At 50.2% G+C, this 22,126-nt stretch overlaps 1 protein-coding gene and 1 long non-coding RNA gene across 3 annotated transcripts; one reads left to right on the forward strand and one right to left on the reverse strand.

Annotated features, from left to right (window-relative positions):
* Positions 1-521: 521 nt before the first annotated feature.
* Positions 522-2,031, reverse strand: LOC147217130 (uncharacterized). 2 transcript variants are annotated; one of them, XR_015108935.1, is made up of 4 exons: positions 1,787-2,031; positions 1,608-1,716; positions 1,260-1,437; positions 522-1,163 (listed from the first exon to the last, which is right to left on the reverse strand). It is a non-coding gene; the product is annotated as an uncharacterized LOC147217130 (long non-coding RNA). The 2 variants fall into 2 exon arrangements; XR_015108934.1 differs by lacking the exon at positions 522-1,163 and having other exon boundaries at positions 1,172-1,437.
* A 119-nt stretch (positions 2,032-2,150) lies between these two features.
* On the forward strand, positions 2,151-21,713 carry ern1 (endoplasmic reticulum to nucleus signaling 1). Its single transcript, XM_086175636.1, has 22 exons — positions 2,151-2,401; positions 7,084-7,204; positions 8,921-8,954; positions 9,767-9,839; positions 10,032-10,104; positions 11,637-11,759; positions 12,128-12,229; positions 12,311-12,572; positions 12,801-12,879; positions 14,118-14,277; positions 14,423-14,538; positions 14,609-14,803; positions 16,154-16,418; positions 17,771-17,861; positions 17,938-18,127; positions 18,193-18,292; positions 18,367-18,566; positions 19,644-19,791; positions 19,876-20,003; positions 20,085-20,208; positions 20,360-20,427; positions 20,506-21,713. The coding sequence occupies exons 1-22, from the start codon at positions 2,324-2,326 to the stop codon at positions 20,938-20,940; spliced, it is 3,165 nt and encodes a 1,054-aa protein (XP_086031762.1). The 5' UTR covers positions 2,151-2,323; the 3' UTR covers positions 20,941-21,713.
* The last annotated feature ends 413 nt before the right edge of the window (positions 21,714-22,126 follow it).

Genomic DNA, 22,126 nt, shown 5'->3' on the forward strand with positions numbered 1-22,126 from the left:
GGGGAATAAACCGACACGCCGAAAGCCCCGCGGTGCTTAACGGGCGAAAAGCTCCGTGTCCGTCAAGAGGACGGTTTAGCGCCGCCCACCGCCGAATCGACTTCGTGATATATGTATGCGGAACATGGTGGTAGGGAAGTGCTTAGGTCGACTCATCTGCAAACATAGCAGCGCATCATTGCCTAGGTCTGATGAATGTAAACACAGGGATCCAGCTCATAACACGCTTAGGGAGTAAACATGCTTCGAGACCCTTTTCATATTTCGTTCTGGTTGGACAATAATTTGCCGCTTCTGTTGCCAAAGCGTTGTTAGTCTTACCTGAAGGGCACTGTGTGTGTGAACTGTGACAAATAAGCAATTGGCTGAACAGAGGACACGGTCTGTTTGGATCATTGGAGGGGGGAAGCTGAAGGCACGCCTGCAGGGAGAGTTTTCAGGGCGGGAGGAAATGAAAACCTCGTTGGTAGAAAGCGGTTAAGATAATCTGCTTTTCCGGTTTTATTTGTACATTTGCCAGAAAATTAGCCATATTTTTAATGTGTTCTGTTAAGTTGCTGTTCTTTCTGTATTGTACACAGACAACCAATAATCCAGAGCAACAACACGTTTGTAACCTGCCAAGACACGCAGTTGCTTTCCAGGTGACTTCTTTTCTATTCACGTGTGTTGCTAAGTGTATGAGGCAGAAAGTGCCTTTAACGTAAATCAACATTCCTCCATGGTTAGCAGCTCCACCTGTCGCTTCAGTTCAGTGGGGGGGGGAAGTCTTTGTGCCATTACTGTCAATTAAGACACGTCCTTTGTTTTCATGGGTTTTGGTGTTGTTCATTTGCACAGTGATGAACGTGTCAAACATTGCTGTCGTGTTCAGTGATGTCACAGAATGTTACGGTTCTGATCGTTGTGATCAATAAAGCCTTTTGCTTGGACAAAGCTCATGTAATAACTTTGCCACAAGTTAATGATGTACACCTGTTATGCCTGCATGGTGAAACCTGTAAAGATTTTGTGCCTTGCTTTAAAAGAGAGACTTGGGAGACAAAAGCCAAGAAACCCCAGTTATAACAAGTTCTGCTCTCGCACTATCCTCTACCTGAATGACCACTCCAGCGCCAGCCAGGCTTTCAGGAATAGTGCCTTGTGGATTAAAAAGAGGACGACTGAAGAATTGAAAACAGGAGTAAAAGTTTATTCACAGAAAGCATTCAAAAAACAGCTCTGTTACATTCATTAAGTGTTAGCTTACTGAGCCAAACCTTTTAAAGAGGCCTCAGTGCCATTATTTCGCCCTGAGCGAGGCCTAGGGAGCTCAGAATTTAATCTGAAACAGACCTGTCGCAGCCATCCCTCAGTCTTCAGGGCCGTGAGATGAATCACTGCACTTACTAGAATCCTGACATTCCAGGGAGCTGGAGATCCACCCAGTGCTGAGGCCTGTGGGACAAATGACAAATGTGAACGCGGTGTTCCACACGCCACACGGGGAGGGGGTGTTCGTTGGACATGTCAGTCTGAAGAGTGACTTCATCGCACATCAGAAGTCTAACGCAAATAATCGCATCATACATGAGGTAATAGTAAACAACCAGGTAGGAGCTGAGTACCTCAGGCTGCAGGAGGGAAGGCCCGGATCAGCTGCTCGGCCACGCTGCCTCCACGTGGGTGCAGGATCATCCGAAGATCATCTGGTTTCAATCGGAACCTGTGGAAAAACTATTTTTCGTATCACATTTAGAGATTAAAATCATTTTCCCGTTGAATGATTTTACAATATCCAACTTACCTCTATATCGTATTTCCACGTTGCGGCCTAGCTAGCCTGATCCAGCGTGCCCACACTCCCCAGACTCACGCACGGAAATACGATCTAAAACAAATCATCTGTCGTGAAAATAACTCGAGAATTGACACGCTGGCCAACGCGTTGCCATGGCAAAAGTCGCCCCCGAAGAGGAGGGAGAAGAGAGAGGAAAAAAAAACAACCGCGACACACAGGAATGTTTTCAGAACTACACAAGTCCGGTAGAAAATGGCGACCCGGATGTAATTTATACTACATCCGGTGTCCGCTAGCCCTCTCTGATTGGCTGAGGGCGTCTTTCCGCTTCCCCTCCTCCACTCCGGTGGATATGTATCCCCAAGTCCGGCCCCCCGCACTCCTCACTCCAGGAAGAAGCGCTCCCAAGTCGTCGCCGTGTGCCTTTATCCCCACATACGCGATCGGACACCCTCGAACGGCTGGCTGGAAGACGGATGCCGCCTCCCATGTAGCCAACGGCGGCGCGGACCAGCTGTCTGCCCCGGTGTGACGCCCGAAGCTATGGACTGGATAGCTAGCAGACGGGCCCTGGGATGGTGCATCTTGGCTTTGCTGTGCTGCGCTACTTTCCCACTAAAGGTGAGAAGGGGCTAACCGGAGGTGGAATAGCTCCCCGCTACCTGTCAACACCAAAAACACGGACGGTGTCTGTGTGCCAGCCGGGCTGGGGAGTGTTCGAGGTCCGGGCTCAGCCGTGTGTCCGCCGGCTAACGTTCGCCGCCGTCTCAATGCTGCGTGTTTTCTTGCCACAAGTCCAAGCTAGCATTAGCTTCCCGATCAGCAGTGCTCCTCCTCATTCCGGATTTTCGGACATTAAGTCTTTCGAACAAATGCGGATTAAAGTTGTCAAACGTAAATTCATTCCCATTATAAAGTATGACAAGTCGGAAAAGTGTTGGGGGAATATAGGAGACCGCTTCCAGCTGGGCTCCAAGCTAATTCTCCACCGTGAGCTTCTTCAGGAGAAACTCATACTGTGCTATTATTTGTCACCTGTGATAAATGTGATTAATTCTCAGAGAACTTTACATGCACAGCAGTCTTGTCTTGGGTTGGTCCTGCCATATGTTGTCATTTTGCTAAATTAACAAACACCAATCACATCGAGTATGCTGACTTGGAGATATTTGATGAACGTACATGTGCAAACATACAATTTTCAACTGTAAATGCGTCAGATATGATTGGAAACTGAATCTGCTCCAAATGACAGAATCCAACCCCCACTTCAGTTCTGAGAAAGTTTTCTTCTCAGTCGATCAGATACTAGTTGAGAGAAGCAGGACGGTTTCGGTGAGCGCCAGCTGCAGGAAGCCCGAAACTAAAGTATGACATGATTTGCACTTCATTTGTTGTCACCTTGATTCAATCATTTGCAGTTCGCGCCACGCCAGGGCAAAATCAATAAAGAAGCATCTGCCCCTTCCCCTACATCTAAAACGGTCACTTTAAACTTGATCATGTGAAGGTCAGATGCAGTGTGACCTGACCCGACGCAAGCGCGGCTGAATACTCAGTGTTTCGATCTCTGTGCTTCTCAGATACGCGGCATAACTGTGTGTGGATGGCTCGAGGTTGGGTGATGACACGAATGGAAATTCGCTGGACTTTGGCCTGTAGGATTCTGACCAGTTATCTGAAAAGTTTACTTTTGGCAACGGCAAAAGAAGTGAAAAGAAATCAGTTTTCAAATGTTGTGCTCCCTTCACATTTATAATAAATGGAGGATATTGCCATAAGATGCAACGGGTTCATGGGAAAGCTCCGCCGCCAACACGTCCCTGGTTACATTGACCGTGAATGAATGAATGAATGAGTGATTTTCCATTTCCGCGTGTCGCACTGTCGCTTCTCGTCGTCTGTGCGGCACCTCGATGACAAGCGCTTGTCATTAGCATGTTATCATTTCTTATTTATTCAGTTCCGGGTTGCAGTGAGTTGCCATTAAACACAACTTAACGCATGCGAAATTCGGGATAAACAGAAATGTCGAAGGGGGCATCATGGGTACGGTTTGCTGGTGATCGATTCTGCTCAGACCCGGATCATCTTCCACGAGCAACCTCGTTAACCGCTTGAGCTTAAGCTGCGGCGTAAAGAGGATTTTCTTACCGCTATCATGGTTCAGGGTTTTCTCCGAACGTGCTGGATAGTGTACCGTAGAAGGCGGCAGATGATTGGCTATCGACTCACCGGGGACGACATGTGAGCGATAAAACGGAAAGAGTCCTGGAAAAAAAGTTCAAAGTATGTAATATGATATCTTGTTTGAGCCAAGCTGATCTTCCATTGAATGAAAGATGCCCAAGTGACTAAAAGTCAGCTTGCTATTGTAGCAGGCTTTTCCCGCTGTAGATTATGGCCTCTAACCTTGTACTTAAAACCTCACGTCACTTATCTGTGCTCGCGGAGTAATGCTAATATTTCTTTAATGACTACACGTTCCCGAGCTGTAGCGCGTCCAATTTAGTCACATTTTTGTTACATTTGCGTATTTTTAGACGATCTCGTCGAACGGAAACAGGCTGTTTTTGTTGTTTGTTGGTTGGAGTCTTTCGCTATCTTATCACAACAGTAGATTGGCTGTGCTTTGGCACATTTCTGAGTACAGGCCGACATGTGACATCCTCTCCACAGCGTAGCTGATAATGTTGCCTCTGCTTGCTGTATTTCTGGTATTTCACCCAAATGTCAGACAGAAGTTGGGTTTGGGTGATTGTTCCATCATGGGAAATATCTGCGCCAGCCTCTTTCCTTCCCCCCCCCGGTGTCTGGTGCGCCGAAGTAAGTCAAATGCCCTCCGGAGAAACCCAACTCCTTCTGAATGCAGGATATAAGAGCGATAGATAAGCCAGTACACTTTCCCAACAGTCCCTCTCATGACGGCTTTTCTTATGAAAACGTTTAAATCCGTCTGATTATGCTAAACCTTTGCTGCGCCGCACCGGCTATGTCATTAATAAGCTCCTGTGCTCTTGTTCTGCACCAAAGCAAACTTTATCTCACCAGACCAGCTCTGAGAATCCACCGCATCAGAGAGTTCATGCAAAAACATTTAGCTCAAATAGAATTGAGTATCGGAAAGACACACATTCGCAGTACATTGCGCAATTCCAGTCCGGCGCACTGACGTTGTTTTTTTTTTTTTCTTCTGTATTCTTGGTCTGCCAACTGTGATACATCGTGCAAAATTCCATTCCATGTGGCAGCCGTTCCCTCGCCCACAAGCCTCGATGAGTGAAATCTCCCGGTCGCATTTGTCAAAGCGGCGCTGGTCCGAGGACAAATGACCGTCTGTGATGCTTCCGTATGCACGAACCCGAACGAGAACGGCGCCGTTCCATTTAGACCGTTTCTGGTCTCGATCTATTTCTCTGGATGTTGCTGCGCAAGCTAGCACGTCACGCTCTGGCTGCCAGCGTGTGCGTCTAGAACGAAGGGTTCGTCACCTTCTTACGCACTTGCATCGGCGGCAGAGTCGGCGTTCTGTAAAGTTGCTTGGCGGCGCCGCTGGAAGCGGTGAAGCATGCTGACACTTGAGGCTGCTGGCCGGGGTATCGGGAGCACTTTACTCGTGTGACCACGGCGCTTGAGCAATGTCTGGCCTGGTTGCGGAGAGGAAAGAGGAGATCTCAGAACTTGTAAAGACTTGGGCTTGGCCCATGTTCCGTGGTATTATGTAATTCACTTACGCAAGAACTAAATATTATTGTCTACGCACAGGAGAGCAAAGTAACGGGGAATACCTCAATTCCCCCGGCCTTTCGGAAGGAGCATCATAACCCAGGTTTTCAGTCTCACACTGGCCCGGCTTTGTGAAACAGATGTCCTGGGACCTTCTCGCTGTCACCCATCCAACTGGATGTGTCGTGAAAAGGCCAACAGATGTTTCGAGAGATATTTGTTATTGAGGCAAAGAACCCTGTTGATGGTCCTGACACACACACACACACACACACACACCCACACACACAGCTAAGTAGTGTTTGCGGTGTTGAGCACAGTGTGAACAGTCCCAGGTGCACGCTGTTGACACACATGCTTATAGGCTGTGAGATTAAACCATAAACTTTGAAGGCAAACCGGACGGGGGCCTCGTTTCCCCCGCGATAAACATAAAAATCCTTTAAATGTACTGTATTTTCGCCCCGCCACGCCCCCCCGGAGTTGAAACTCCACCGCCCACAGGGTCAACATTGATTTTTAGCCATCACCCACAGCACTGGACTTTCTGAGTTTTGTAAAGAGACGCAAGGTGTTTGCCCAAGAGGAGGCACCGAAGCGCTTCTGGCCACCCATGTCGTCCCCCTCCTGTTAAAGATGGCTAAATACGGAGATTAGCGTGTTTGTAATTACTGAAGGGTAATCTGCACTGTATGCAAACGTCCGTCGGGGGACGTATTTAGGGGGGATTAGTCAGAGATCTTCATCAAGAAGGCTCCAGCAGGAGGATGGGGTTGATCTGCCTCGCCGCTTCAAGGGATCTGTCAGAACTTCCTTTTCCAGCCCTGAACCCGCTCGGGGTGACTTGTCGAAGCGTAGAGGACCAGCCGTCAAACGGGGAATTTACAAAGTCCAGGACGTCCAGGTCCATCGGTCGTCGCCCGCGACCGTCCGATGACTCCAAACTGCGATGAGCGGGGGGGCGTTTTGAGGATGGCGCCGCTGGAGCTCATTGCGCTTCACGTCATTCTTGGTGCAGGGGCCAAAAGGCAGGGTTATTTGTTGATTCATTATTATTTCAAAAACACAAAATAGGAAAGTGTGTGTGTGTCATCGGGTGATGTCAGAAGGGAGGCTGCGACGTCGCATAAAATGCTGTGATGTGAAGAAATAAGGGAGGGGACATACTCCCCGCTGGAGCGATGACTTGTTGTTATGATAGGGGACACACACACACACACACACACTCCATCATGTTGCAACCCTTGGCTCCAGCCCTCAATTTCTCCGACAGCTCATCTCACCCTTCGCTTCCTGCCACCGTGTGCGCACACGCTTCCCCTCGGTTAGATCTTTGTCTGCCTTGTTGTCATGGCGATGAGGCGAAATATATTTCCCCAAAACGGCGGCGGCTGCTGGCCCACGGTAATGGCTTTATGCTGATAAACAAAGAGTCCAAGAACAACCAAATGAATAAATAAAAGATGTGAGCTGAAGTTATGTGATGTTTAAGGTCATGTTACCCGGTTTTCATCTCCACTTGATTACCAACTTGTTTTTTTTTTTTTTTTTGTTTGGCGGGGGTCGTATCTCCGCAGGGGTTTTGCGGTGCGACCACCATATCCCTCCCGGAGAGCCTGCTCTTCGTGTCCACGCTGGAGGGAAACCTGCACGCCGTCAGCAAGAAATCGGGCTCGATCAAATGGACGCTGAAAGAGGGTAAGAGATCGGGGTCTTTTTCATCGTGCTTTCTTCGTCTTCTTTGCTCTGACGTGACTTTTACAGGTGAAGTTTTCTTCTTCCACCTCATTATTACTACCCGGAAACCGGGTAATAATTAACCGGCAGAGGGGCAAATATAGCCCGCGATCAAGGTCGTAGCGGGGTGACTGCAGCAGTTACCATGTTAACGTCGGCGCCGTGGGCCCCGGACCTTTTTTTGGATAAGTCCGTCGGCGCGGTGGCTTGACGAGATGTTTCCCTGCGATAAGGATATTTGAATGCCCAACAAGGCGTCGGGATCTTAATATAGCCTCCCTCCAATTCGGTCACTCGGAGCGACGTGGGGCCGTCGGTCGCTGATCCGTCCACCTAATACCCGCGCCGTGAATAACCATCGCCGGGCGGAGGCCGTTTCCTCCGCTTCATCTGTCTTCCTGCAGCAGCCGCTGAATATCAATGTGCTTTGTGCGTTTTGTTGTTGTTCACATCAGGTAAAGCACGTGACGCTGTTAATCTGGGGAAGGTCTAAATGATGTCCTCTCGCTGTTTGCAGCTGCACGTTGGATCTGTTTACACAAATTCAGGGTTTCCACAGGTCATTAAGAGGCATTAAAAGTCATGGAATGGATTGAGCAAAAATGAAGGCCTTGTGTAGCATTAGAGGCATTAACATTTTAAATACAAATAACATTTGCAATTTACTTTGATCAGGCTATGTAAACATTTAATCATTTAATCAGCATAACTGGCTGTTGCTTACTGCCGGTGTTCTGGCCGCGCACAAAGTTACAACACCCGAGTTGGAGAGGAGAAAAAGGAAAAGGACCTAATAAATATGCACTAATAATCCGGCACAAAGTTAAAATCCACGTGATTCTTTATTTCCATTGTTACTTAGAAGGGCATGTGCACGTCTGCCACTCTGCCAAATCCATCCCAGATGGGAATGATTGACATTATTGTAAATAAGCGTATCCGCAGTTGGACGTGGGCATTACATTTGTTTAAAAATCTCCCGTTAGATCAACCGATGCCTGCAGAAACCCTGGAATACTATTTGTGAGGGTTGCGATCCCTCCTTGGAACATAGAAAGCCAATATTTTCCTGTTTTTTTTTTTTGTTTTTTTTTTTAAATTTTTTGTTTCTTCCCGCCCTATGCAATCGCCTCCGGAACGCTGGCGACCGCCGTGTCTTTCAGCCATGTTGTGTTAATCCCGGTCCAGCCCTCTCTGTCCACGGCTCTGGGCACCTCCAGCGACACCAACACCATCTGGTCCACGCCCAGTGTGTTCACACTGCTGGGCGGTGTGTGTTTGCCCCGCTGGGCCGCCAATTTCACGTTCTTTACCCGTGTTCCCTCGTCTTCTCTACACCAATTTAAACGTCCCACATTAAAAGCAAATCCGCAATCTAGTCTGGAGTGATGACAATATTTCCAGCGCGAGGTGATTTTCACCACCTTTCTACAGGCTCGGAACAACAGCTCGAATATTTTTAATAAAACACGGAAACATCAGGCTGCTTTAGCCGTCGTGGTAAAACTTTAATGTCTTTGCTCCGGCACGTTCACCCGGGAGCGTCTGGACTTTGTGAATGTCACAGATGCTCATGTGTTGTATTTCTTAATTTTTTTTTCTTTCTCAACAATCACCTGCCGCATTTCAACCTTGTCAACGGTCTCCGCTCATCGTCTTGTCTTCTCCCTCCTGAAGATCCAGTTCTTCAGGTCCCCACGCACGTTGCAGAGTACGTACCTTTCTTTTCCGAGTGTTGTTGTTACACCCGTGACTGCAGCCACTTTGTGTTACCGTATTTTCTGGACTCTACGTCGCTCGGGAGTACAAGTCGCACCAGCCATAAAATGCGTAATAAAGAAGGAAAAAGCATATATAAGTCGCACTGGAGTATAAGTCGCATTTTTGGGGGGAAATTTATTTCATAAAATCCAACACCAAGAATAGATATTTCATCTTGAAAGGCAATTTAACATGAAAATAGAATAGAGAACAACAGGCTGAACAAGTACAGCCTATATGACGCATAAACAACGAACTGAGAACGTGCCTGCTAGGCTATGTTAACGTAGCATATTACGGTAAGAGTCATTCAAATAACGATAGCATATAGCACATGCTACAACCAAACAATCGGTGTCACTCTTAATCATTAAATCAAAGGAAATCTTCTTCTTCGGTGTCACTTCTGAACAACTTCGCCAACTCCGAAGGTAGACGGTGCGCCGCTTCCTCATCTACCGGTACGTCGCTACGTCAGTCGCACTTGCAGTTCCAAATATTCCAGCCTTTCTGGATCCCGACAGGACGGCGTCCTTGCTCTGATAGAGAGGCGATTGCGTTGCATGAAGCGGTAACGCCAGGAAGACAGACATCAGAGCCAGAGAGCTCAATTATTTCACACATAAGTCGCTCCAGAGTATAAGTCGCACCCCTCGACAAACTATGAAAAAAAACGCGACTTATAGTCCGGAAAATACGGTATATTCTGGTGCAAACCATCTGCTCCCGGTTGACAACATGTCTTTTCCACCCGTCTCTCAGGCCGGCCTTTCTGCCCGACCCCAACGACGGCAGCCTGTATTCTCTGGGAGGGAAGAACAACGAAGGCCTCACCGTAAGAGGAACTCCTCTTTTCTTTTTTTAATGTAATCACAAACAATGATCTGTTCTCAAAGAGGAACGCCTCATGGCTCACTCTCTGAGAAGTTTCTTGTGTGTGTGTGTGTTTCGCAAGTCTCACTCCTTCAAGATGACCAAAAGTCATGCATGATTATACATTTTAGCTTTTTTTTTGTGCTCCCAATAGAAATTACCGTTCACCATTCCGGAGCTGGTCCAGGCGTCCCCCTGTCGCAGCTCCGATGGCATCCTGTACATGGGTAAGGATGATTATCCACACGGACGCCGAGGACCAAACAAGCCGGTCTCTAATAATAATAATAATAATAATAACGGTTGCACCAACGGGAGCTCCCGCCAAAACTTCGGCGTCCGGGATGCAGAACAGGAAGAGCGACTGAGTCATACGTTCTCGGCCCGCCGTCTCCCTGATCACCGAGATGGACCGCATTCCATCCACCGATGAGATTGCTTTGGGCGGCGCAGCGGTTAGAAGAAGCTCCCTGGTTGTGAGGCGTCTCCGTGATGTCCTCGTGTCTGCGTGGGGTTCCTCCGGGTTCCTCCCGCAGTCCAAGAACATGCAGGAGGTTCACGAATGAACGGGCCATTTTTATTTTATTCGCGTCCTAGTCTCAGCACGTTGAAGAGCTAGCTATCCATCCTCTCATTTGTTGATTCATTCATTCATGCATGATCCACACGGCTTCTCCTGCTGTCATTGGACGAGTGGCGTCAGCCCGACATGCAACCGTTCAACTTCCCGGTCACTGGTCATCTTAGAGACGTGGCTCCATCCACACGTCGTGTGTTGGGACGGCGGGAGGAACCCGGAGAACCCGGAGGGACCCCGCGCAGACAACATGGAGACTCCCGTGGGAATCGGAGCGGCGACCTTCTCGCCGCTGCGCCGCCCGCTCTGTATGCAGAGTTGACAGTATCTTGCTGGTAAAGCCGGCACGTGCAGGCGAGCTCCAGCTGAGCTGATACTAAAGGTCACCATCTACACCCTCCGTTTGCATTAACCATTTACTTCAGCTAGATAAGCGGAGGCGGCTCCACTGGAGGAGCAGGTTTGGGAGAACTGGGTGAAAAATGAGCTTCATTACCAAGTAAAAGTGGAGGCTGAAATTCTCATGAACTCTTGACAAATCAGCTATAAATCAAACAGATGATCGGGGCGTGTGTGTGTGTGTGTGTGTGTGTGTGTGTGTGTCTGGGGTTCGCCCAGGTTCGCGCTGTAAAACATTAAAACACACGTATGTTCAATCAAGTTCAAACGGGATTCACTGCCCGTTGATTTTGCGTAAACTCGTCCGTTGTTGTTGTTTTCCTCGCGATGTGCTCACGCTGTTGTTCCCCCACATGTGCGGTTTTTTACTCTGCACATGAGGGGGAACATGAACTCCAGACAGTTAACAGAAGCTCCAAAGTACAGACTGCGGGGGGGATTTTGCTAAATTTTTGTTTTAACCACAGTCAGCTGGAGGCGTGTCCACCAGGATTGACTAAGATTTTAGAAATGAGCGGAAAGCAACGCGTTCAGGCACAGGCATGCGGGCCATCTGTGAAAACTGAAATCCCTAATCCATCCATTCGGCCTGCACTCGGGGTTCGGGGGGCCTCGTGTACGCGGACGCACAACCGTTGGCACGATGAAGGGGGTCCAGCGAACCTTCAAGGAGAACCCGGTGGAACCCCACGCAGGGACAACATGGAGAATCCAACCAGGGGCCTTCTGGACGAGCGGTGAAGGCGCGAGCCGAGGCGAGTCATCATGTCTGTTGTGTTTCAGGTAAGAAGCAGGACCTGTGGTACGTGGTGGACCTCCTCACGGGTGAGAAGCAGCAGACCTTGACCTCGTCCTTCGCCGAGATGCTGTGTCCCTCCTCCTCGCTCCTCTACCTGGGTCGCACAGGTAGCTCCCGTCACCTGTGACCGTTTCTTTCTTAAATCATCTTCGCCGTCGGCGACTCCTCTGCGTGTCTCCACGCCGTCAGCCGTCCTGGAGGATCGCGACCGCGAAACCTATTTTGTCAGCTAATGTTAAACGGGGCAGGGTCGTGTTTGGCTTCCCTTCCGCGCCTCACCTCTTTTCACCGAAGAGAAACGAGACGCCGCTTTGCATTTACACCCAGAAATTGATACCCGTCGCGGTTTCGGTTTCCCGAGACGATTCTCTCTTTTTGTTGTTTTTTGTTACATAAGGAATGTGAAACAATGCAAATCCTCCTGTTGGCCATGTGAAAGTAAAACCTGTGGCTCCCCCCCCCCCCCCGACGTTAGAATACACCATCACGATGTACGACACCAAAAGCAGAGAGCTGCGCTGGAACGCCACCTACTCCGACTACGCGTCCACCCTCCCCGACGACGACACCAAATACAGTAAGCGTCTTCGTCACCACGGCCGCTACGCGGTTTGTTTTATTCCGCCGACGCTAAGCTCTGCCTCTGCTCCTCCCGCAGAGATGGCGCATTTTGTGTCCAACGGCGACGGCCTCGTGGTGACGGTGGACAGCGAGTCCGGAGACGTGCAGTGGGTTCAGAACTACAACTCCCCCGTGGTGGCCATGTACATCTGGCAGCGCGAAGGCCTCCGCAAAGTCCCTCACACCAACGTGGCGGTGGAAACGCTGCGGTACCTCACCTTTATGTCCGGGGAGGTCGGCCGCATCACCCAGTGGAAGTACCCGTTCCCGAAGGAGAAGAAGCCCAAGAACAAGTTAATGTGAGCGCGGTTTGGTTTGAGTTCACCGTGGCAAGCGTGACTTTGCGCGGTTGAATACCGCGCAAAGTCACGCTTGCCAGCATGTAAGGAAGTTCTGCAGATCTGACTCTGAAGAGGCACAGCTGCAGATCCAGTTCCTCCGATATTTCTGTTTTGCTTTTCGACAAAAGGTCACGTCGCTTTAAATGTGCGCGAGCATCCGGCTGACTGAAGTCTTCCCTCTCCCAGGGCCACTCTGTACGTGGGTAAATACTCAACCAGCCTCTACGCCTCCCCGTCCCTGGTGCACGATGGAGTCACCGTGGTGGTGAGTGATTCACATCCTTGCCACGTCCGCTCCGGCAAACAGTGTTGTCATCCGTGCTTTGAAAGTTCCCTCGGTCACAAACCGACACGTTGGAACCCCTTTTTCGACATTTTGCGACAAACCCGGAGCGTCACTTTTAAATCGGTTTTTCCCGACCTTTTTTGAGCCACGGCACATATTTGACATCGGAAAAAAATCACACGGCGCACCAACAAATAAATATATCAACAATGTTTTTAACAAAATAGAATGAAACTGCAGTCTTGGGCTGTTTCGTTAACAATATCAAGCATTTCTTGTACCATGATTTTGCAGGCAGGCAGTGTTATGTATGTCTCTGCCACAGCGTGGGCCTGTTTGGGTTAAGCCATGAGTCCAGCATCTTTGTTGCTAGCTTTCACAGCTTCTCACTCGTCTCGGTCGTTTTCTTCAACGACGCTCCCCTTTTCTCCGTCTGTTTAAACACATGAATCAAATAGTCTATGTTCTGATCTTGAAGTGAAGGCTGTTTAGTTTGGAGACAGCGTTTAAGTTTGTTTTGAACCGCGACACTGTCGGACAGCTTTTCCCCGTCCACCAGGCACAACGGAGTCGGCTCGGTGGGTTCCCCGGGAAAAGTGAATCCAAACGCAATCTCGCTTTCATTGGATGTCCTGAGCTCACCTTTTTTACTGTCTTCTGACCACGGCTCATACTTGGGCCTTCATCTGGCTCTCCAGAGGGTCCAGAGTGAAATAAAACATTTCTCACTGCCGCCGTCTCACTCCAAGCATCACCGTGTGAGCAGCAGCAGCAGCAGGTGGATCCACAGGTTCGTTGGCGTCCTGTTGCCATCTAGTGGAGGAGCATCTCATGGATCTGCCCACACACACACACACACACACACACACACACCAAGACACATGATTTGCATTGAATAAATCATTTTTGGACCAATCAGGTGAACAGGGGTGTTTTTCCACCGCACACCTGTTGATCTCTCACGGCACAGTGGTTAGGAAACACTGGTCTACATCAACATCTCCGTCTACGTCTAAACGTATTTACGTCGATGAGCAATCGCGTTCCCCCACTGACGCTGCAGCCGCGTCTCCAGATCTCCAAAACCGAAAGTCCAGATTTGTCGAAAACTGACGAGAGGGGGTCGGTTTGCGGCGCTAAGGGAACTCGGATTGAGGCGTCGGGAGCGAGGATGTGCCGCTCCCTCCATCCAACCATCTTCCTTCCTGTGTCCGCAGCCTCGGGGAAGCTCCTTCCCCATGCTGGAGGGTCCAGACAGCCAGGAGCTCAATGAGGACAAGGAGTGCTTCATCACGCCCAGCACCAGCGTCAAGTTCAACTCCGCTCTCGGGGAGCGAAACCGCGTCAACTTCTTGAGGAATTACCTGCTGCTTATCGGTACAGAGTCACCGACGCCTATCATTTGGGGGGGATTTGAAGGAGAGGGTGAAGGTGGGACGAGCTCCTGAGTGCAGGACAGGAGGTCCAGAGGAGACGGAACGCTTGTTTTGACCACAATGACGAGCAGGTTCTCCCCCCTCAGGGCATCATGAGACGCCCCCAGAAGCTCACACCAAGATCTTGGAAAAGTTCCCCGATAGCTTTCCCCGCAATCAAGGCAACGTCATCCCGCCGACCACCGACAAGAAGGTGGAGGAGGTGAGTGACGGTCATGCATCTGAGGACCTGCCGGGATCCCTCCTGACCCTCACCTCCCCTCACGTTCTAGAAGGTGAACGATAGCGGCATGGACGACGGCCCTCCTTCCTCGCTCCCCGAAACAGCCGTCCGAGAACCCGGGCTGAGCGGTCGCACCGCGCGGACAGAGGCCGCCGTGGACTCCGTGCTGAAAGACCTGGCCACCATCATCTTCTCCACGTTCCTCCTGGCCGGCTGGGTGGCCTTTGTGATCACATATCCCAAGGTGGGTCACTCAGCACCACCTAGCGGGCACTGGAGTCCCTGCCGCCGACGGTAATGCAGCAGACCCTCGCTTTTCGGGGGAGTTACGTTCCGAGAACCTCCCCGCGAAGAGGAGACGTGATCATTTTGATATTACACCGCTCAAAAAAAAAAAAGGGAACACTTAAAAAACACATCCTAGATCTAAATGAATGAAATATTCTTATGAAATACTTTGCTCTTTACACAGTTGAATGTGCCGACAACAAAATCACACCAAAATGATCGATGGAAATCAATTGTATCAACCCATGGAGGTCTGGATTAGGAATCACACTCAAAATTAAAGTGTAAAAACAAACTCCAGGCTGATCCAACTTTGATGTAATGTCCTTAAAACAAGTGAAAATGAATCTGTGTTGCTTCCTGAGTGGACACTATGATTTCACACAAGTGTGATTGACTTGGAGTTACATTGTGTTGTTCAAGTGTTCCCTTTATTATTTTGAGCGGTATATTTCCACAAATATTAACCCTCAACGAACCTACCTGAGCCTTCTGCTGTACTGCCGTTTTTTTTTTTCTTCAGAAACATCGTTCTAGGCGAGGGCTCAGCAACCTTTACCGCTCAAAGAGCAGTTTGGCCCCCTTTCCCTACAGTCAAGCGAACACCAGGAGCCACAAGACCCTTTTGATATTTAAGATGAAGTAACAAGGCACATCATTTTTTGCCTGTATGCTATGGATCCCAGTGCTATGCACTGCGGACAGCAAAGTAGGAATTTCACTGTACAGGGAAACCCGTTTCTTCACCGTGCATGTGAATATAAACGCTTTGAATGGATAAACAAAATGACATTGCATGCGACATAATATTTTGAACTCCAAAAAAAGACACGCTGTCATCCTTTTACTGGGGCGTGCGGTCGTTTATTAAGAGCAAACAAAAATATTTGAGATGTTCACATTTAAAATTATGACAAACTAAAATAAAATGCATTTTGATTAAATACTCGATCATCTTCAAAAGCCACAGGGAGCCGCGTCGGATGGATCCGCATGGCGGTCTAAGGAGATCTTTTATTGTATTACTTTTATAAAATGAATTATAGTTGAATTTTACTAATATTGTTCCTTTTACATATTTTTTAAATTATTTCTAGGTCTAGATTATGGCTATTTCATCACGAAAAATGTTTCAAATACTGCAAAAAAAAAAAAAACCAAACAAACAAAAACACTAAAGACGATAAATCGCAAGAACTGAGTTTCACCTAAATATCAGCGACGTAACGAGGGCGCAAAAGCCGAACCGCCAAGTAGCGAGGGTCCACCGTAATGTTGTTTCCTGGTATCTTCCCCGTCCTTGCAGAGCGTGCACAAGCAGCAGCAGCTGCAGCATCAGGAGTTCCAGAGGCAGATGGAGGAGAGGCTGGAGCTGCTGCAGAGGCAGCAGCCTTTCCCCCCGGCAGACGTGGGCTTGGGTCTGGTCCCCGAGAGCGACTACCTGGAGGCGGGCCACGCTCGCTCGGAGTGCTCGGATCACAGCAGCCCCAACGTCACCCCGCGGGCTTCCAACCACTCCAATCTGTCCGTGTCCGAGCTGGGCAGCTCTGCCAACGAGCACGAAGATGGAGGTAACCGCCGCCGCTGCTGCTGCTGCTGCTTCTACTTTGCACTGAGAAAAGCTTCGTGCTGCAGGGTTTACCATCATGGTACTACTGACTGACCTTTGCACTAAACTGCAGACAAAAACAAAAGATAAGATAAGAACAACTTTATTTATCCCGAAGGAAATTGTTGTGCCAGAGTTTCAAGCAAAAACATAACTTCTTCTTTCGGCTTTTCCCGTCAGGTGTCGCCACAGCGACTCAACTTTCTCCATCCGACCCTATTCTCTGGATCCTCCTCTCTCACACCAACTACCTTCATATCCATAAATCTTCTCTTTGGTCTTCCTTGAGACCTCTTGCCTGGCGGCTCCACCTTCATCAACCTTATGCCCAGATCTTCCCCATGGTTTAGACATGAACAGAGTGTTCATATTTAAGCCATCGCCGTCATCACTTTTGTCTTGGTCATACATGTCCTGCACCCCTGTGACAGATTCTTACTTTCCTTTGGGCTTTTCCCTTCAGGGGTCTTCACAGCAAATCCACCTTCTCCGTCTAACTTAATTCTCTGGCTCCTCCTCTCTCACACCAACTACCTTCATATCCTCTCTCACTACGTCCATAAATCTTCTCTTTGGTCTTCCTCCAGACCTCTTGCCTGGCAGCTCCAATTCCAGCATCCGTCTACCAATATATTCACTATCCCTCCTCTGTCCATGACCCAACCATCTCAGTCTGGCTTCTCTGACCTTCTCTCCAAAACATCTAACATGTGCTGTTCCTCTGATAGACTCATTCCTGATCCTCTCCATCCTGGTCACTCCCAAAGAGAACCTCAACATCTTCATCTCTGCAACCTCTAGTTCTGCCTGCTGTCTTTTGGTCATTATCAGTGTTTGTAGATCATCTCACCAGTGTCTCCTCCACCTTTCCTTTTATTCTGGCTGAAAGTCTTCTATCTCTTGGTACCCCTGACACTTTTCTCCACCCATTCCGACCTGCTTGAATCCGTTTCTTCACCTCTTTTCCACCCTTTCTCCTACGCTCTGGACTGTAGACCCCAGGTACTTGAGATCCTCCAGCTTCTTGATCTCCACTCCCCGCAGCCTCACCGCTCCACCCGGGTTCCTCTCATTCACACACATATATTCTGTCTTTTTAATGTAACCGTGCGCTTTTTTACTGTTAGTTGGCACTCTAAATTATTATTTTGTTAAATTCATGTCACTGTGGGATCGTGAGAAACATCTTCTCCGTTCCTCTGTATGTCCTGCACCTGCAGAGAAATTGACAAAAGTTGACTTCGACTTGACGGGAGAAGAATAACACCCGGTGTTTGTCTCCCCCTCCTCCGTCCGAACCTTCTGTCTCCCCAGAGGAGGATTCCAACGTCGTCCGAGTGGGAAACATCACCTTCCACCCCAAGCAGGTCCTGGGTCACGGCGCCGAAGGCACCATCGTCTACAAGTGAGTCGTGGCGGTTCGAGCGGTAGAATCTGCGGTTCGAGCGGTAGAACCTGAAACGCGTCTGTCCTCCCGCCAGGGGCCAGTTCGACAACCGCCCCGTGGCGGTGAAGAGGATCCTCCCCGAGTGTTTCAGCTTCGCCGACCGGGAGGTCCAGTTGCTCAGGGAGTCGGACGAGCACCCCAACGTCATCCGGTACTTCTGCACGGAGCGGGACCGGCAGTTCCAGTACATCGCCATCGAGCTGTGCGCCGCCTCCCTGCAAGAGGTACGGAAGCTCCGCCGCCGCGAAAGAAAACCGCCGGATCGCGCTGACCGTTGTCGTCCGTCTAGTACGTGGAGAAGGAGGACTTCGATCGGCACGGGCTGGAGCCGGCGACGCTGCTCCAGCAGACCACGTCGGGGCTGGCGCATCTGCACTCCCTCAACATCGGTGAGGAGAACGCGGCCGCCGTGCCGACCCCCCGCGCCATCCGGATCCGCCGCGATAACACGGGTGTCCCTCAGTTCACAGAGATCTGAAACCGCACAACATCCTGGTGTCCATGCCCAACGCGCACGGACGGGTGCGCGCCATGATCTCCGACTTCGGCCTGTGCAAGAAGCTGGCCGTGGGACGCCACAGCTTCAGCAGGAGGTCCGGGGTTCCCGGCACGGAGGGCTGGATCGCACCGGAGGTTCTCAGCGAGGACTGCAAGGACAACCCGGTGAGCGGAGGGGGAACATCCGGCGCCCACGTTTATCAGCGGCTATACTTGATAAATCATGGGGAAATTCATCCTCATGAATGAACCGTGAGCGGTAGGCTGCCGTCCATCGGCTCCAGGGGAGCAGATTTCCTGCCCCCTGCTCGCCGCCGCAACTAGAAACAGTATCATTTGTCTATAAAATCATTCTACGTACACCTCTGCACGACATTGTATCCTTATTAACGAAAAATATAGATCAACCTCAAAGAATAACTGTATTACCATCGCAGTGCTCACTGGTTTTCTACCTAGAAGAAGAAGAACAGCTTTATTTATCCCGAAGGACATTGTTGTGCCAGAGTTTCAAGTAAAACAACAATAATCAATAATAGTAGGAAGGAGGGAGAGTAAGAAATACAAATAAAACCATAAAGTGTCAAAGTCAAGGCTATAAAGTGTTTTAAGGTCTTAAAAAGTACAAAGATTTGAATATTCTTGAGCTGAAGGAAGAGGAATTAAAAAGTGCATAGCAGTGCGCATCCAAATGCACGGCTGAAAACAAAGTAGGGATGTCACTGCTCAAGGACACACATTTCTGAACTGCACGTGACAATAAACACTTTGAATCCGGAATCTCGGTTCACCAAAGTAGCTTTCAAACCGCGGGATGATTGTTGCAAAGATTCAGCACGTTTTCGCTGAAAATATTATTAGGAGTAGTATTAGTATTGGTTATAACACTAATTATAACTACATTAGATAACACTAATAATAACATTAGATTATTGGTAGTATTGTTAATATTTTTTTCATTATTAGTATAACAAACTCATGGGGCTCATCTGTGCAATTTGGGTGTGATGTCTAATTTATTTGTCTTCATGCATTCCGCTGCCAACAGTCTTAGTCACAGTAAACACAGCAGTTCCTGGTCTGCCAGCGAAGCCACAGTGTCTCTTGAGGGTTTGTGGACTGCACTTCATGTCTCCTAGTCCTTCACCATGAGCACGTTCCTCAAGGGTCACAATCCTTATTTCTGTCTGAAGACCGCGGGCGCTGACTGCCGTATCATCTCTGTCCTCTGGTCCCCTCCAGACCTGCGCCGTGGATATCTTCTCGGCCGGTTGCGTGTTCTACTACGTCGTGTCTCAAGGCAGCCACCCTTTTGGAAAGTCGCTCCAGAGGCAAGCGAACATCCTGCTGGGCACCTACGGCCTGGACCACCTGCAGGCCGACAGACACGGTGAGGGCCCGAGCTAAGAAGGACTCCTCCGCAGGTTTCGAGCTTTTTATGACCGCCGCGTCGGCGCCGTTGATTTGTAACCAGGGGACATCGTGGCCAGAGACCTCATCGAGCAGATGTTGAGCACGGCTCCTCACGGGAGGCCCTCGGCGGAGTGCGTTCTCAAACACCCTTTCTTCTGGAGCCTGGAGAAGGAGCTGCAGTTCTTTCAGGTCGGTGCGCGGTAACCCGTCGGCGACCCGGGGAACGGGACGGAGAAAATTCACCCGCGGATCTCCTCCGGCCGATCGCAGGACGTCAGCGACCGAATCGAGAAGGAGCCGCTGGACGGGCCGATCGTGAGGCAGCTGGAGCGAGGAGGCAGGGCGGTCGTCAAGGGAGACTGGAGGGAGCACATCACCGTGCCTCTGCAGACAGGTCTGGATCCGTCGCATGTGTAGAGCCCCTTGTTTGCGGGCTCTTCCTCGCTAAGGGTAGACGTCCGAGAGCCGCGGCCGCTCCCGGAGTTTCGGGAAACGCTCGGCGGCTGCGCGTTCATCTCCGACGCTGACCCGCTTTCCGTTCACAGACCTGAGGAAGTTCCGCTCCTACAAGGGCGGCTCGGTCCGAGACCTCCTCCGCGCGATGAGGAACAAGGTGAGGTCGGGAGGCGACCGAGAAAACCCGCCGAGGTGTTCCCCGCCGTCAAACGTGCGTTTTGTCTTCCCGCCACAGAAGCATCATTACCGGGAGCTGCCGGCGGAGGTCCAGGAGACCCTGGGCTCCATCCCGGACGACTTTGTCTGCTATTTCACGTCCCGGTTCCCGCACCTGCTGATGCACACCTACCTGGCTATGCGGACCTGTGCGGCGGAGAGACCCTTCCTGCCTTACTACTCCACCGTTGTGCAGATCGCAAACGCGCACGGACAAAGCGAGCCGCCCAATCAGCGCCTCCCAAAAACCCCACCCCCATCCCCCTCGCCGGCCCGGGAACCCACGGACACGCTACAGCCGCCGCGGGTCCCCGACGCCGAGCCCTCCCCCCCTTCGTCCGCTCCGGCGCCAAGAACACGGACCGACTCACTCTGTCAGACCGCCGCCTCGGAGCCGCTTGGGACAGGGGAACCCGAGACGCAACTTCGGCCGTCGGATGGCGAACCGGTCTGAGTAGCTGGCCCCGGCGCACGCCTTAAGGAGTGGAGGCGGCGAGGACCAGGCCTGCAGCGCCTGGGACCGCATCCTGCATCAAGTGCCTTCCGCTCACTGGGGGTCCCAGCATTTCCCGACTGACCCGTCCGTCCATCTGCCTCCGAGAGGGCCGACCGCCAGGGGAGTGACCTAGGACTTGTTTTTGTAAGTGGACTGAGAGAACTTTTTTTAATTATTATTATTATTATTATTATTATTTTACAACGTCCAAGAAAGTAGTGTTTGCTTCGAAAGAAATCTCTGGCCTGGGCGCGCAGAACCGTGGAACCTTCCGGTAGTTTCATTGTGCAATGTTTCTCTGTGAGCCTGTCCACTGCACACACACTGAACTTTTTTTATTTTTGTACGGACCGATTCGCAACTTGAATCACTGACGTTTCAGCGTTTAATTTTGGCTTCTGTGCCTTTTTTAAAATTTTTTTTTTTACTGAATGAACCGATCCCTGTGGCGTCAGGTTGCGGGGTGGGGGGTCAGAATCGACTATGCTACGTGCTTGATTCCAATTAATGCTGCTAGATTGCTTCTCTTTGTGTGGACGGAGGTTTCCCGCGCCGGCCCGGTGACAGCGGACCGTCAAGAAGGACGAGCTCGGCGTCTGTAAACTGCAGGTAATTTTATCACGGGATTCTATATTCGGAGGCCGGGCTGGTCGGCGCTCGTGCGTTTCAACTTTACGAGGGTGTCAAAGTGAAGTGAATGACTTGCACATTAAATTCTATTTTTCTACACGAAGCTGTTGTTCGCTAGTTGATTGTGAACTTAAACCGAAAATGGAACCCGCTCAGCACCTCCCTGGAGGTTCTTGCTCAGCGTATGACCGACTGGGGTTTTCTACTCATCAGACGTTGCAGGGCAAACCGGGATCCACTGTGATCCACTCGGGTTAGGATATGGTGATTATATCCACGGCATCTTCGGGAGCCTTCGACAACACCAGGTTGGGTTCGCCTCCGACTTCCGGTACAACTCCGGTTCCTGCTACCCCTAGAGGTCTTCCATCGTCGAATGCATCAACTTTGACAACGAGTAGCAGCACAGAGGTCTGATAGCCAGTTTTGTTGAGTGGAGCAACCAGAAACACCTCCTTCTCAACATCTCCAAGACCAAGGACGTGGTTGTGGACTTCCGGAAGAACCGGAGGAG

The sequence above is a fragment of the Fistularia commersonii genome, chromosome 28 (assembly GCF_037954325.1).
Source record: "Fistularia commersonii isolate RoL2024-O1a breed Wild chromosome 28, RoL_Fcom_v1.0, whole genome shotgun sequence".
In the NCBI taxonomy this organism is placed as follows: Eukaryota; Metazoa; Chordata; class Actinopteri; order Syngnathiformes; family Fistulariidae; genus Fistularia; species Fistularia commersonii.